This window comes from Lissotriton helveticus, chromosome 9 (genome assembly GCF_964261635.1).
Source record: "Lissotriton helveticus chromosome 9, aLisHel1.1, whole genome shotgun sequence".
Taxonomy (NCBI): domain Eukaryota; kingdom Metazoa; phylum Chordata; class Amphibia; order Caudata; family Salamandridae; genus Lissotriton; species Lissotriton helveticus.
In genome coordinates this window covers 74,511,208-74,526,941 of record NC_136070.1, presented here as the reverse complement: position 1 = coordinate 74,526,941, position 15,734 = coordinate 74,511,208, and the positions used below count along the sequence as shown (strand labels likewise).

Sequence of the window (15,734 nt, the reverse complement as noted above, 5' to 3'; positions counted from 1 at the left end):
CGTCATGGAGGACCAAGCACCTGATCACTCCTGTTTATCCAGTTGGCTCTTGTCGCTGCACGCCTGCTGGTCAGTGTTGCCAGTCCTCTTCTCCTTAGCCCAGCTCTTCAGCGCTTTCTGCAGTTCTGTAGGATCTGTGAAGATGTGTGAGTGGCCCTGTCTGTTGACACGCAATTTGGCGGGATACAGCATAGCGTAGTCCAAGCCCAATTCCCTAAGGCGTTTCTTGTGTGGAGCAAAGTGCTTACGTGCTTCCTGCACTCTTGCTGTGAAATCCGGGAAAATGGGAATTGCAGAGCCTTCATATTGTAGATCCGCCTTGGCTCGCGCCAGCCTTAGAGCCGTGTCCCTGTCCCTGTAGTTGAGGAGCTTCGCTATAATCGGGCGGGGAGGCAGTCCCGGCTTTGGTTGCGGACCCAGAGTACGATGGGCTCGTTCCACCACGAACATTGTCGAAAATACCCCCTCTCCCAGGAGGGTGGTGAGCAGCCGCTCAATAAAGAGCTCCATTTTGCCTGTCTGAGTGGATTCCGGCAGGCCCGTGATGCGGAGGTTACAGCGACGTGAGCGCGCCTCCAAGTCCTCCGTCTTGTCTTGAAGGGATCTCATCAGGTTCTCCACTCTCCTGTGGGCTGTATCCAATTCCGTCTGTGCTTCCTCAACCTCCGTGATTCTCCGTTCCGCCATATCGTGTTTCTCCGCATGTTTGTCAAGTCTTTCAGCCATGCGGTCCATTCTGTAAGACATGGCATCCATCTTGGAGCCCAGCGCAGAGATACTGGACTGCAGACTCTGCTCCATGGACCGGAGCATGGATTTAAGGTCATCGTCCTCCGCGTGGGACACCTGTGGGCAGGATTCCTCTCTGTGCTGTGAAGGAGGGCTTAGTACCGGTACCCGCCGCTGCGAGAAAGGGAGCTTGCTTTGGGTTTTATCCCCCTTCCCCATTGCGTCGAGGTGATCTGCGTCCACTCAGCTCGGAACAGGAGAGTTATGTCAGCCAGGGGGGGGGGGACACCAGGCGCAAGGACCAGGACCCCTGAAGACGGACCACACCAGGCCCCACACTTCACCCTTCGCTATCCTCCCGGCCCGGCAGGTAAGGCAACACGCTGGAGACCTGCACCTGCCTAACAAAGTCTGACCTGTTGTGGTATGGGAGGCGCTTCCTGCGCGTCGATCCCGTCGCAGAACTTGTCGCCGACTGCCGCGAAACGAAGACCCCTGTCAATCTCGGCGTCCAGGCAGTTGCGGTTTCAATAATGCTCACCACCAGGTAAGTCGTTGCCCTCGGGAGGGGATTAGTCCTTGTGGGGATGCAGCGTTTCCCTTTTGCAGGCTATTGAATGAAGGCCCCGGGCTCCAGGTCGCCCAGTGACTTATACAGAATGCACAGTGAACTAGCGACACAGTCGGCCGCCTTCCGCCGACATCAAGGCCTGCGCAGGTACACAGCAATAATCAGTTGGCTCCAAGACATCCCAGGTTCGGCCTCCGGCACCCCGCCGCAGCAATCGTGGGTCTACTTGTGGGCGCACTGGGGATCCAAAATGGCGCCGACTCGTGAATTGCGGCACTACCTCCACCTCCCGGGGCCGTCTACTTCGACACCGTGTGGTCACCAACCTTGCCGGAAGGTCAGCCAGACTGCTCCAATCCCGCGCCCACTGTGCGCGCCGGAAAATGCCCGACTCCTGTGCCGACCTCCGGGGCGCGGGAGCGACCCGTCTCCCCCGGCCGCACGCACAGCGACGTAGCCGGGATCCAGGGACTGCTGTGGACCGCGGACTGCGGCCCGCCACCGCCTGGACTCTCGCCGAGCCGAACGAGCCTCACACCACTTCGAGTCTCCACCGGAGCCGAACAGTTAGGGTCCAGAGCCGTTCCGATTGTCAGCAGAGCGCGAGGGGGGTTTCAATCACTGCTCTGAATGAGGATAATTACAGGATTAATAGTGGTGCTGGTCGGAGCTAAGGGATTAGGTGGCCATCGTCGCTGCCTGCAAGCTCCGCCCCCCCCATTTAGTTATTTCTATATCTCTTTTTTGACAGGTTTTCCGTCTTTCTCCTCTTTCTTCTCTTCCCTTTGTGTGTTTTCCTCCCTCCTACTTTCAGAGAATGTCCGATCTAGTAAAATAAGTGCCTGTCCTCAAAAATGAGTGCCGGTGGCCCCCACCAGTAACCACTGGCTCAAACTAAACACTGATAGAGAGGCTTTTGGTTTCAGTGATGGTATTTGAGACAGCTTTTGTAATATTGCAGACTACTGTTGTTCACAAATAGTATACACGCGTAGAGGAATTGTTTATCAGCAGGCTCCATCCATTGGTTTGTTAAAACCTCAATCACATTTTGCTTCCCCCAACCACAGCATACAGTGTGGGGCAGTGGAGCAGCCACGTTACTCATTGGCTCCCTGAGTGACTGCACAAAGTCTGAGCACATAGTCCACATCCACCGACAAAAGAGTTCCCTTCTCTTCTGTGACAAATCTAGTTCACAGAGTGTTTTATGCTATTTTTCATATTAAATTTAAATACCGGCTACTATAGGTGGGCGAGCTCGAGCTTGAAGCCTGGCTCTGGCTCAGCTTGAAGTCCTGTTGGGACCTCAAGCCCATAACAAGCCGAGCTATCATGTGGCTTCTGCCTGCCTCCCTCACTCCACCCAGGATGTGGCCTTACGGCTAGAGCTGCTGACTTTGGAACTGGGGAACCAAGTTCAAGCCTCTGCGTTAGCTCAAAATCCAGGGATTCCAGGCAAAACACTTAATCTACCCATGCTTATAAATAAAGAATGTGACCAAATGTAACTGCTGACATATAGCGCTCCAACTTCGTGCTAAATAAAAGCTGCAGAAAAATGCCCAGGGGTAAAAAGCCTTAACAAAAGGAATGACAAATAGATACCCATTTATTGGCTGATTTCTACAAAGTGAAACCAGGATACCTGGATAAATTGCAACCTCTCGCTTAAATTGTGTGATCTTAGGCAAATATTTTATTTCACCAAAACACTTTTTTTCTTCATTATCGCGTATGAAAGCACTTTCAAATTTGTGAGGCAGAATACCAGTTGTTCAAAAACCTATTGTGTTTTATTTAATAGGCTATAATGTTGCTCAATAATGATCTGGGCCAATACAGGGTTTACATGGCAATTGTATTGCCTTTTAGTTCACTAATGGTTCATGTTTAAAAACCATCACATGTAACAAGTAGTTCTCAGTACAGTGTTATAATGTGACGAATTAAATTGCAAAGCTTCCACTTGTTGAATAAATGTACATTTTTGAATTTTGAAGAGACTTTATCATATTTTAAATTAAGTTTGTTGTATGATACACATAGGAAACACTTTCAGGCCTTGCCTCGTGCACGGGCTCTAAGATCCGAGCCAGACCCTTGACTCTGCTCTGTCTCCCTGTTAATTTGTTGGCTTACCAATCCCTAAAGGCTACTTTTTGCCCTGCTCCTGGGATGCCCTGTTAGACAATTAATTATTTTCTGCCTCTTTTTTAAAGTTGCTGTTATAAAGTGTTTAAGGGTCATTCAAACATTGCGGCTGCCTGTAATTTAGCGCGGTTGTATGACGTTACAACGCATACATTTACATCACGGTACATTACATCGTGGTTTTTACAACGCAAGTCGTTACAACGCCTTGCGTTGGAGGGCGCTGGACTTAGAAGTAGCATAATTTACTATTCGAACTCCAGCCTACATACAGTAGGGAAGGTGTTGGATAGTAAATTATCCTATTTCTTGTCCTAGAGCGCCATCCAGTGCAAGTTGTTGTGGAAACAGCGATATAATAGCATCGCGATGTAATCCCCGCGTTGTAAACGATGTTTCCCATTTAGCGCTTGGTAAGGTGGTGTTTTAATAATTTTTCCTTCACAAGTAATAATAACATTGAAATAAATGCTTGGCACAGTTGAAAGACATGTGATTTACAATACAACCACTAGTAAACTGCCCCTCTTTATTGCTATCCTTGTATTAAAAAAAATAACTATCGCACCAGCTTGTCAACGCAAGAAATACTAGCTTTGCCAATGCTTGTTTTAAAGTTGTTAGGGAAACCCTTCCTACCGTGTGAAACAAGCGGAATGCGATGGATGTGGCGCGGTGCTTCAGTGAGAGAAAAGGATCGCTGCAGACACGTTGTGTGATCGTGGGCGCATATTCCAGTATGTCCTTGTGCTTCCGTGAATCCAAGCGTGACGGGCCTGAAAAGCCTCAGTGTGACTCCCGGGTCCGCCTGGCACTCGTGGTCGCCCCTTGTTGTCGTGGGCTCATTCTTGTCTGTAGTAAAGGCAACTGTAAATGGCTGAAATATATTCAGCTTTGCTCCTACATCGTGCGCCCCGCGTCTCCGTGAGGTTCCGTAAAGACGGCCGTGAATGTCTAGGAAAGCTGCAGTTTGAGGCTCAGATCCCGGCGCCAGTGACACTCGGTGTGAGCATATCTCCCAGAGCTAACCGTAAACTGTAACTGGATTGAAAACCATTGTGCATAACAGTGACAACAAGGGTTTGAGTAGCACAGGTTGCTTTGGCCACACCCTGTTCGCCCTCCAGCTATCACCCCAGCCTTGTTAGCATCTCGTTGTCAAGGAAACAAAGAGTAAAAGGTGGACTGAAGCGCTGACAGTTGTAAACCTCCACGGAGTTTTAACCTGTTTTACCTTCTACCTTGTTGTTTAAATTGGGAAATGAAACCAGACAGCAAACTGTTCACGCAGGAAGAGACTGTCAGGCCTAGTAGACATCAGCGGGCACCTTTCCTGTCCCCACAGGCAGGTGGAGCCGGGGCACAGTCCCTCACATACAATCTGAGCTTTAAGTGGGCCGGGTCCCGCCGGTGCTCAACACCGGCAGTTCTAAAAGCAGATCTGAGACGGGTACCTATCGGGTTCTCCATTTTTGCCCTCTCCTCAGATTGAACATTTTTTAAACTCTGCTGCAGGGCCACCCTTCACTGCCTTTGATGTAACTTCAAAGAGACTCGTTATAATTCTTTGAAAGTCTCATAATTTCAAAACGGAAGCATTTTCAATAGTATATACAACAAATCCATTGTTGTTGCTTGTTTATTAATATGTAACTAACAACCATTGACAAAGCCAATAGTCCTGGCTTGTTATAGGTATAATGTTACTTGCTGTACTATATATCTGGATGCCATGACAAACAGCAAGGCTGTCAGTCGGGTGGCACACTATGCTAAGCGCAGCTTTTTAGCTTAGGTGCATTTAAGCCACACCCTTAATTACGTAGGCCACTCCCCTTTGATAGACTCCCCCCCCCCCCAGTTCGTTCACCCCACTTAAAGCCCTGCGTACAACACTGTAAGAGGCCTTATGTTAGGTCATGCATTCCGCATTTCCCAATACCGGGGGGGGGGGGACTGGAAACTAGTACCGGAACCGATTGCGGCATTCTCGATTTCACCCTTCCTCAGGGAAACCAGCGGGGGAAAAATTGTAATACTAAGAAATGTCCACATCCAGGGTATTGGTCATTTCCGGTGCAGGAATACCGCATTGGCATATTCGGCTAACTAATGGGGGTCTATATGTACTCCTAGAAGTAGAGGGCACACCACGGAGCACTATAGAAGAGGAGTAGGAGCGTAGCAAGGTCAGGCACCTTAGCACGCTATCACCTGTTCCTTCTGTTGCACACCTGCGCACCTCCCACTGCATTCTGGAACTTGTAGTGTTCCATATTTCCTGCCCAATTCTGTGACACTGACGGGGGCTCGGTGCACACCGAGTCTTATGAAACCCGCAAGTAATTTCCAATACTATTGTATTCCAACAATCAGGGTGCCCGTCGGGGTACACGCAGGTACACAGCGTCCTCCCACTATTTTCATAGGGTGGTCGCTGTCCCCCCTGCCAAGAAGTAGGGCCCCACAGAAATATGCTGAACTTGTCCCGGTGTAATTTTCAGACAGCAGGACACGTGCAGCAGTGCCTGTAGGCTTTCTGCTCTCCATTCCCAGCAGCAAGGTGCAGCGAGGGATCCTTTTTCACCTTCAGCTGGGCCGAAGTTAAGGGGCCATCAGGCCTCCTTTTATTAGAATATCCTGACTGGACGTGGCCTGGAACCTCACACTTAAATGTAAATGCCATGGAGGGGAAACAAAGGCACACCGCTTGTTATCTCTTCACAGGTACTTAAGAGAGGTATGCCTTTACCTTTGTTCAGTCCCTGTTTATAAGAGATGCATGCACTGTAAGAATGTCAGATGGGTTGGTCTGTCCCAGTAGTTACGCAAATAATTTCAATAGCACTATTTTATTTCTTTTATAGTGCTGCTCATCCCAATGCAGGGTGTCAGAGCTCTTTACGTAACATAAACATTATACATTGACAATAAATCATGTACATGTGTAAATTAATGTACAAGATGAGTTACATGAGACAGGCTTACAAGGTGTAGGAGTCACATGTCCTTCATAGCTCACTGTGCTATATCGCAAGGAATACAATTTATGAGCTGCAGGTAACAAAGGATCTCTGTGTTCAAAGCAGTATCCCACTTACCTATCTACATAAAATAAGAATCTGTCATCTGCATGTTACATGAAGTGCTTTGCAGGAGACACATTAACTTTCTGTACTACTTTGATACAAATCTGGGACTACACAAAACACAGATCTCTCCAACAAATGTGTTAACCTCCAGAGTTACCTCACCATTATTATTATTCCCTGAGATTTACCGGGCACCTCTGCAGCAGGTGCCTTAGCCCCATAAAATATTTTAAGATGCAAACTTTGCAGCCAATTAAGCGGAAGAGATCTACCGCCATGCTTCTCTTTGTTGCCAATTTCTTTGTGGCAGGGTTTAAAAATATAAATGTATTAGTTTTAGGCCCAGATCTCCGGCACTTACTCCAAACTATAGAGGAAAACAAATTCTACCCAAACCTTATTCCGGAACCCTGCGTCTACCTCTTATGTAACACTAACCATATCGCTTCCCTGACTCTAACATCATTCTTACTTTGACCCTAAGCCTAACATTCACACTAGCCTAGATCAAGGTTCTCAGAAGTTTGTCCTGGAGGGCCGGATCCACAGGATATTTCTAAGATAACTGCATTTATCTAAATGGGGATATACTAAAAATCTGGCATGGATCCAGCTCTCCTGGATTGGCTTTGGAGAACCCTGGCCTAGATGATACCCCGACCCTCGACTAATTCTAAATACAGTCAGAACCGCAACACTTACTCCGAACAACATTTTACCCTATCCCTAATTAGAACCCCACTTTTACCATATCTTTTACCAACACCCTGAACTTGTTGATCCCTTTCCTTCATCCTCATATCCTAATTTTAATACAAGGTGCATATGTGACTTTGTTTGCAGTGTAATTGTTCTTTAATGAAATGTTTATATTGAAATTTGTTTTTTGTCAAGTACATGGCGTGAAACGACAAGACAGTGGGTAGCGCGTGAGACCCCGAGGAGGCTGAGCACTAACAAAGCTGTCAATCCATGACAGGGAACCTTCACAGCACCTGGATACCCTCACGGGTGACAAGTAGCGCTCTACAAATCTACTGATTGATTGATGATGGAACTGAGGTCATTTGTGACTTCTGATCACAAGAAGGATCAAGTCGAGATGCCCTGCGAGTCTGGTTGTGTGGTGTATGGTAGATTTATGGGGATATAACACATTTTAGCAGCCGCTGCCCGTGCAGGTAAGAGCGGTGAGGCCAGGAGGGGGGATTTTGACATACGACAAGGGAAAATTATTTATTTATTGAATTTCCTCTCGTGGTTGTGTGTCGAAACTAAATAAAAGGAAATAAGAAAGTAAAAGAAACAAATGGTTCTTGGTATTTGTTAGTGCCCTTGGTGGAATTCGAGATATGGATCCTTAAAAATAAATGGGTCGTGAAGGAGAGTTCTTATAGTATTGATTGTTGTTGTCCCCTCTTCTCACTGACCCACAAATTAATTGCTTCAGAGGGGGTCCCCTTTTTGCTTTAGAGTGTGTGTTGAAACCCCTCACAACCAGGCCCCATCGCTTACTGCTCTTACCTGCATGGGTCGCAGCTGCATTTTAGAGATGCCAGGGACCACATTAGGAGCAGCACTTTCAGCCTAGAACATGCTCTGCACACATCCAAAGAAACATTTCCACATGTACCTCTTGCCCAAACCACCTCGAACACGCTAATTGCCCTTTAAATCATAAAGACACTAGTGCTTCTCAAACTCCACTGTCTGTTTTGAATCTTCAAACAACCATATCACCTGGGATTCAGCCTTCCAGCTTCAAAACCCTCTTTCTACTCTTACAAACTCTGCTACTATCTCCAAATATCTATGCTACACATTTGCGCCCTAGATCCTTGGGAGTGCTGCCTTTCCTTCAGTTACCCACTATCTCACCACCTCCAACTGGTCCAATTCTTAATTTCAAAGATGTCCTAAGATGCTGTGATGGCCTCACCTACATCCTTAACTTCACTGCCACTGCCCATCACAAACCAGAAGAAAATATGATTATTCCTCAAAAAAGAACTATTCCATCCCTGAGATCATTCTTCTGCCTTTGCATTTAGCCTGTAGCCTTGGACGTTTCTCTGGTGGTGAGACGCTACTCATGTCTTTCATCATCAAGACGGCAATTAACAGGACTCCAGCATAATCAATATCTGTAAAATACACCGATCTCTTTCCACCCAGTCTTGTGAGAGAACGCCAACCGTATCCACCAAACGCTCCGTCCACATGTACTTCAAACCTCTGGATAAAGTCTTTATCTTCAGTGCCTTCACTGCGCTCCACTTCCAGTGACCCCACCTCCTCCTCGACGCTCCTACACCGGGCTAAACGGCTCACAATGTACAATGTGTCCTCCTCCAAATTTCGCAGTTCAGTCCTCCAATTATTCTATGAATTCAACCCCTACCTCTGACTGATCGTCATCTAAGCCCATCATGACTTACTTAGCCCTTCTTACAAACCCCTCACCACCCAGAGGACCCATGGAGCCACCTCCAAATTCCTGTTATTGTCCCTTGTAACATGACCAAGGCTCCTGGGAAGCCCTTATTCATTTGTATAATGCATTAGACATCATGTTATTAGAACTCAACTGGCCCCTGAGGTTATATTTCGCTTCCAGGACCCAATGAACCACCCTCAAAAAATCACATACCTTCTCTGTAAGTCTGGAGAACACTGAAGAGCGGCGGGCGAAGGGAAGTCGCCGTCCAAGTCAAGCCAATCCAGGGAGCTTCGGCTCAAGAGGGAGGCCTCACTGTTCTACAGAAACAGGCAAGAATGGAATGACTGACAGTTCATCAGCACCAGTGGTTGCACTCAAAGCATTTGGATATTCACAATTCTTTGCAGCAGTACATTTGTACCACCCAGCTGCTATCGCACACTGCGACATCAGCACTTTACGCCTGCAAATCAATGAACATACAGATTTTCCTGTATACAAATACAACTTAGTTGACTACGTAGCTAAAGCCTCTTTGAATCTGCAGATTCAACATTATGGTCAAATCAATCTAAAATGAATGTTGTTTTATCTGTTTACGTAACAAATTTTGCAAACCCTGGATATCCATGGGAATGTGGGTGATACCTCCACTAGATAAATCAACCCAATGGAGGCGATTTAGAATTCCAGACAGCCCTGTTTCAGGGTCTCAAATAAAAAACAACATGAACAATAAACATTTTACGAGGCCTGGGTACCCAACGAAAAGTACTAGCGACCAGTAAAGGAAATCGTATATATATTGCTATATAATGATGATGAAAATATAGTGTTGTTTTTAAAGATTCATACAAATTAAAAATTAAGATGCTAAAGTTCTTCCAGACTCTGTTCTGCTGCACACAGAAGATAAAAGTGAACTGAAATATCACCTAGTTCCCATTCCAGGTGATTGAGAATGTAGGTATCATTTGGGTACGTAAAGAGGGCAAAGCCTAATCGAACAAGCGTAGGTCCACGCGGAAATGTTAAACACAACGGAGAGGAAGAAGGCTCTTAGGGAACCCCAAAATTTAGGTGTTAACGTTTTGATTCAAAATTTGGTAATGCAACTGTCTGCCTAAGAACAACAAAAAGAGATTTAGTCTACAAAAGAGCACAAGGCAGAGGCGACAAATAAAATCAGGTGGTTGAGTCCATCAAAAGTGCCAGAGATCTTCAGGATCACCAGAGGTCCTGGACCACCTCTGTCAGGCAGGTCTCCAAAGGGCATCAAGCCCTGAAGGAGTCACCGGCTAAAGGTCTGCCTGGAAGTAATCAAAGATTCCCTACTTTTCAATAAACTATTGCAATGGAGCGAATGCTCAAGTTCACTGAAACGCTCCATCAAGTTCTCTGAAAAACAAAGTTGCGTGGTTGGGCTAAATGTAACCGTATCGTTGCTTTGAAACAAAAGTTTTATCAGCAGCCGCACTCTTTTTCAATTCAGCAAACATCTCCCCAGCAAAGGATCTCTCAGATGGCTGAGGAGGCACTTTCCAAAGTTCTTCAGACTTTTAGATGTAAATGGGTCTCAAGGAGGTGTGGACGCTCTATAGCGCTTAAACGGAATCACAAAATGAGACCTAGAAGGTGCTAGAAACGGTGAAAACATTGCTGCGGGATGTGCTGGATAAGCAGACCACCCCGTCCAAGTGGTTAGTGATCCATATGTCCTGCCCCATATGGTGTATTTAGTCTTGAAATAATTAGATATATCATTGCATAACTCAATATCTAAATAGGTTGTGGCACAGGTGACTATTAATCACTAAAAATACCTCAATACCCAGGCTCAGATGGGGGATGTCGGGACAGGAGTCTGCCAAGAGATGAGTGCCAACTGCAAGGAGGAGAAGGGAGAGTAGGAATAAGGCTTAAGGAAACTGGGATTAAGAATAAATTCAACCACTTCCCTATATTGAAAGATGTGCAAATAGTTTGTCCACTTATATTATATCCTGGCGATACCTAAATAGCACACTTGCTGAGTGAAAATTTGTGCGATGATACAATAGGCACTTTTGAGCTGTACCTGCTGACTTATTCTGATTCAGTTCAAAGGATATTGATATTGAAATCAAAACACCATGAATGTCTTTACAAAACCAGTTTCAACCCACACCGAAGCATGGTAAAGATGGTTCGTTTGAGGCACCTTCACACCTAGAAGTGGGCGAGCCATGGAAAGCTCTAACCAGGTTCGAGCCAGAAGCTCTGGCTCAGCTCAAGGTTGGGATGGAACCTCGAGCCCATAATGAGCCAGGCTTTCACACGGCTTCTGCCTGCCACCCCACCTCTACCCAGGATGTGGCCTTTGGGCCAGAAATGCAGACTTTGGAACTGCGTAATCAGCTTTGAGTATTGATGTGGGCTCAACATTTTGTGATTCTGGGCAGATTACTTAACTTTTTCGACGCTCATGACGAGCTCAGCTTGTCATGAGCCACGGTGCTCGTTCTAACGGTCATGAGCTCGTCATGACCGTTAGAACGCTCGCACGGTGGGCTAATTCCCCTGCTGTGAGAGCGTTCTAAAGAAACGGGTGTGGTCATGACGAGCTCAGCTCGCCCCCCGCCCCCCAGCACAGCAGGGGAATGTGCGCCGTAGGGAAGGGGTTAATCCTCTAGCCTATAGACAACAAATGTGACCTTGTGTAATGTAACAGTTGCTCATGTAAAGCGCTCTAAGTTTGCGCTGCAGAAACATGCACAGAGGTAAAAACAATGCCTTAACCTAAGGAAACACAAAAAGACACTCATTTGCTGACTGACGTCCACAAAGTGAATCCAGAAAATCTGGATAAACTGCAGCTTCTCCACTGAAAATTATTTTGGGCAAATATTTTATTTCACAAAAACTCTTTTTTTCGTCATGAAAGCACTTTCAAATATGTGAGTTCACAATAGCAGTTGTATAAAAACCCTTTGTTTGACTACGTATTAATGTCAAAGCTTCCACGTGTTAAATACACTTTTTTGAATTTTGAAGAGACTTTATCATATTTTATGTGATGTTTGTTGTATCATTTACATGGCAAACATGTTCAGGGCTCGGCTCGTGCATGGTCTCTATGATCCGAGCCAGGCCCTTAGGGCCATATGTATCATTCCCAAATGCGTTCGCAAACGCTGAAATTCGCAGAATTTCGGCATTTGCGAACGCATTTTCGCAAAATGGTATGTATCACACAAATCTGCAGGCAAAATAAGGAATCGCAAAATTTTCGATTCCTTATTTTGTAATTGCATTTAAGGAATCGCAAATTCTGCGATTCCTTAAATGCAATGTATGAAGCTAAAAAAAATTGCTGATTGTCCCTAAGGAATCGCAAATTACCACCAACTTCAAGTTGGTGGTAATTTGCGAATTTCTTGAAAAATGCCCATTTTTGCATTTTTCAAAGTGCCATGTGACGCACATACATGCCCTTAGGGCATGTATGTGCACCACATGTGCACCCATGCTTATTTCAGGGGTGCAACAGGGTGTCCTTTGGACACCCCTGCACCCTTGAAATTATTCTCAAATTGCGATTAGCAAATTGCGAATCGCAAATTGCGAATAAATTCCCATTCCTTCCTATGGGCCTCTCGGCCCATAGAAATGAATGGGTAAGTATTCCTTAATTGCGAATTTGCAATTTGCGAATTTGCAATTAAGGAATATCAAGAAATCGCTAAACAATTGCAATTTACTTGATACATACCAATTAGCGATTCTGAAATAGCGATTTCTTAAAAATCGCTATTACGGAATCGCTAATTGGTACCTTGATACACATGGCCCTGAATTCGGCTCTGCCTGATAATCTGTTGGCTCGCCTATCTCGTTCACCTGACCGAAACCTCATCAACTCCAGCAGCAATGCACTCCCAGAACGAAATACTGGTTTAATGCTTTACTGTTTTTTCTGAATGGGGTTAACTAAAGCCCATTTAGAAATAACAAATAAATAAAAATAGAAAGCAGAAACACGAGAGGATCTCTTTCACATTTTTAGTAATACAAATATAATATTTTGGTGGGTAAAGAAAGTTGAAAAATCCATATGCTAGTGTAAAAATCAGAAACAAATATTCCTATCATCATTTTATTACCCTGCCTTTAGTTTTGGACATCAAATACAGCACACATCAAATATGTGGGTTCTCATCTTTTCTTAGAGGGATACAATATTTTTGGTTCCTATCATTCCAAGAAGACGCTGCAGAAGAACCCTGCGATGTAAGGTAGCAGGCAGAGACGTAGAGTCACAGATCTCAAAGATGCTCAACAATCACAACCATCAAAGGCAAAATGCGGGGATGGACTTTTTCTTGGACTTTGGAATAAAAGTTTAGATAAAGCACAATGAAAGAATTGTGTGAGGATGATGAAAGCACCAATCTTTCTTTTCTACTGCAATCTACACGGGGTGCGATTTTCTTAATTATTTTAAATTCTCATCCTATTACAGTTGTTTTGTATTGGTTACACTCATGCATTTTTGAATAATAGAAAAGGTATCAATGGAATTGCTCCAGAAGGAGACCCAGGTTAGTACATACAAAATTAGGTTGGCCAGTGTCTAAGAGAACTTAACTTGTTTGGTTTTTACTCAAGTGTGAACTTTGTGTAAAACATACTTTGAGCTTCTTTCTCTATTTGTAATACCTTTCTGTTTCTGTACTGCAAACGCCATTTTTTGAGTTTAACTGTGATGATGACATCACACATGTACATGTCACTCCTCTCTGCACAGTCTCCTGCTACCATGTCATCAGCAACACCTGGCACACAAAATGGAGGACATACCCACAGACAAGACCAATCACATGTAAAGGTTTAACAACAAATTACCCGATATTAAAAAACTTACAGATCTTCTCTTTCTCAAGAGGGCGGCTTCTGCAGGATGGTTGAACCTGAACTTGTGTGTTTTTCCCAAAACAACAACTGCGCCTGTAAGAAAAATAAAATGTGTCAGATGCTCTTTCAGAAGACAGGGTAAATTCTCAAACACTGTGGCTCCTGGCCAAAGATACTGGAGGGGCAAGAATGCCTAGGCAGTCTGGACAATGGATTCCTGATAGAAATAGCTGTGTGTGACAGGCAAAGACTTTCCAGGGGCCTCAAATCCATACTTGAAAGCACAACTCTGGACAAAATATTGTCCAGCCATATTAACTTCACAATATTGGCTACCACAATATCATGAAGGCAAGTACATAATCTAAGTATAGATTTACTGATCTACATCTCCACAGCTACGTACCTTGAACATATCTATATATTGTCAAGCTATATAGAGGTAGAGTTAAGAAAAATAAATGTTTACTTACCTACATGTTAATAGTAGTTGATACTGTGGAGCTGAAATTCAAAACTCTGGCCCAGGTTTTGTTTAAATATTCGAACATTTAAAGGGGTCAGCTGGGGTAGAGAAAAAATACAGGGGGATATTAGCAAGGGCGTTATCGTCGCTTTAGCGGCACTTTTAGCCGATAAAGCAGCGATTTTTTTTATCGCCCAATTACCAAGCTGTCGCTAACAGCAGTTAGTGACAGCTTCCAGGCGATAGCGACCGGTTTGGGGCCCGCTTTGCATGTCAGCAATATTTATAGCTAATGACATGCAAAGTGGGCATACCCCAACTGGTAGCGACTGAAAGCAGTTGCTAACACAGCTATCGCCTATTAGCAATACCCGCGACGCAATAAAAAAAGCACGCTAACCGCGATTAGCGCCAGGATTTTACACCTAGTAAAAACCTGACTTAGCCATAATAGTCTATAGGAGGTGGATTCTATGGCTAAGTCCCCACCTGTCTATTAGCGAGATTTTCCTTAGTGATAGGATTTTTATCGCTGGAAATCTCTCGTTATAGATGGGATTCGCCACTATCGCTGGATTTTTTATCGCCGTGGAGATAAACGTTGATAATACTGCGTTATCTCCGCGATACAATCCAGCGATAGGAGGCGATAAAAAAAAACGCACTAAGCGTGGTTTGCGATAATTTTCGCAAGTTGTTGCTAATATGCCCCACAGTTCTCTTTAACCAGCCCTGCACCGCTAACAATCTCCAAGAATAGGAGTTCTAGAACGGTGCTTCGTTTGATGACGTCTGCTTAGGGTTTTAAGAGGGAATGTGACATCGTTCAGCGGATGACCCCTTTAAAGAGAGAGACCCTTAATGACTGTCTCTCCATACGTCATACCTCTTCAATGTGCAAATGGCTACCACAAAGCTTTCCTTGAGTTTCTTATCTCTCATGACCAGGATTGATACATCGCTATGACACGCACGTTCTCGCCAACGGCAAGGAGACAACATATTCTCATTAGTAATAAAATCATCGATACGTGGTTTCAAGGAAGGTTTCAAGATATACAAATGGCTGCTAGGAAATGAAATTAAGAGTAAAATTGTTTGGAAGTTTTGAACATCTATCAGGATGAACTGGTGCAACTATAGAGACTGGTAAATATTATGCAAGATCCCTTCATGTGAGAATGCTAACACTCCCCTGTGTAATGACTAAAGCCTGAAATAGGCTTTTGCAATTGTAATTGCATTTATATAACGCTTATTGCCCCTGACGAGGCATTGAAGTGATTTACGACAATCAGCACGCTACTCCAGAACCCAAGGTTAGTGGTTAGTCCAGTATCATTAGTTATTGTTGACTACTGGGATTAGTCCTGTGTCCAAACAAACCTT

General features: G+C 44.9%; 1 protein-coding gene across 1 annotated transcript in view; it reads right to left on the bottom strand.

Moving 5' to 3' along the window:
• LOC144780943 (stAR-related lipid transfer protein 9-like) overlaps positions 1–15,734 on the bottom strand; it is a 540,925-nt gene that overhangs the window by 107,616 nt on the left and 417,575 nt on the right. The window contains exons 19-20 of the mRNA XM_078659512.1: positions 13,890–13,972; positions 9,197–9,303 (exon numbers count right to left, since the gene is read on the bottom strand). Of these exons, the coding sequence (XP_078515638.1) occupies positions 9,197–9,303; positions 13,890–13,972 (190 nt within the window). The remainder of the gene's footprint in view (positions 1–9,196; positions 9,304–13,889; positions 13,973–15,734) is intronic.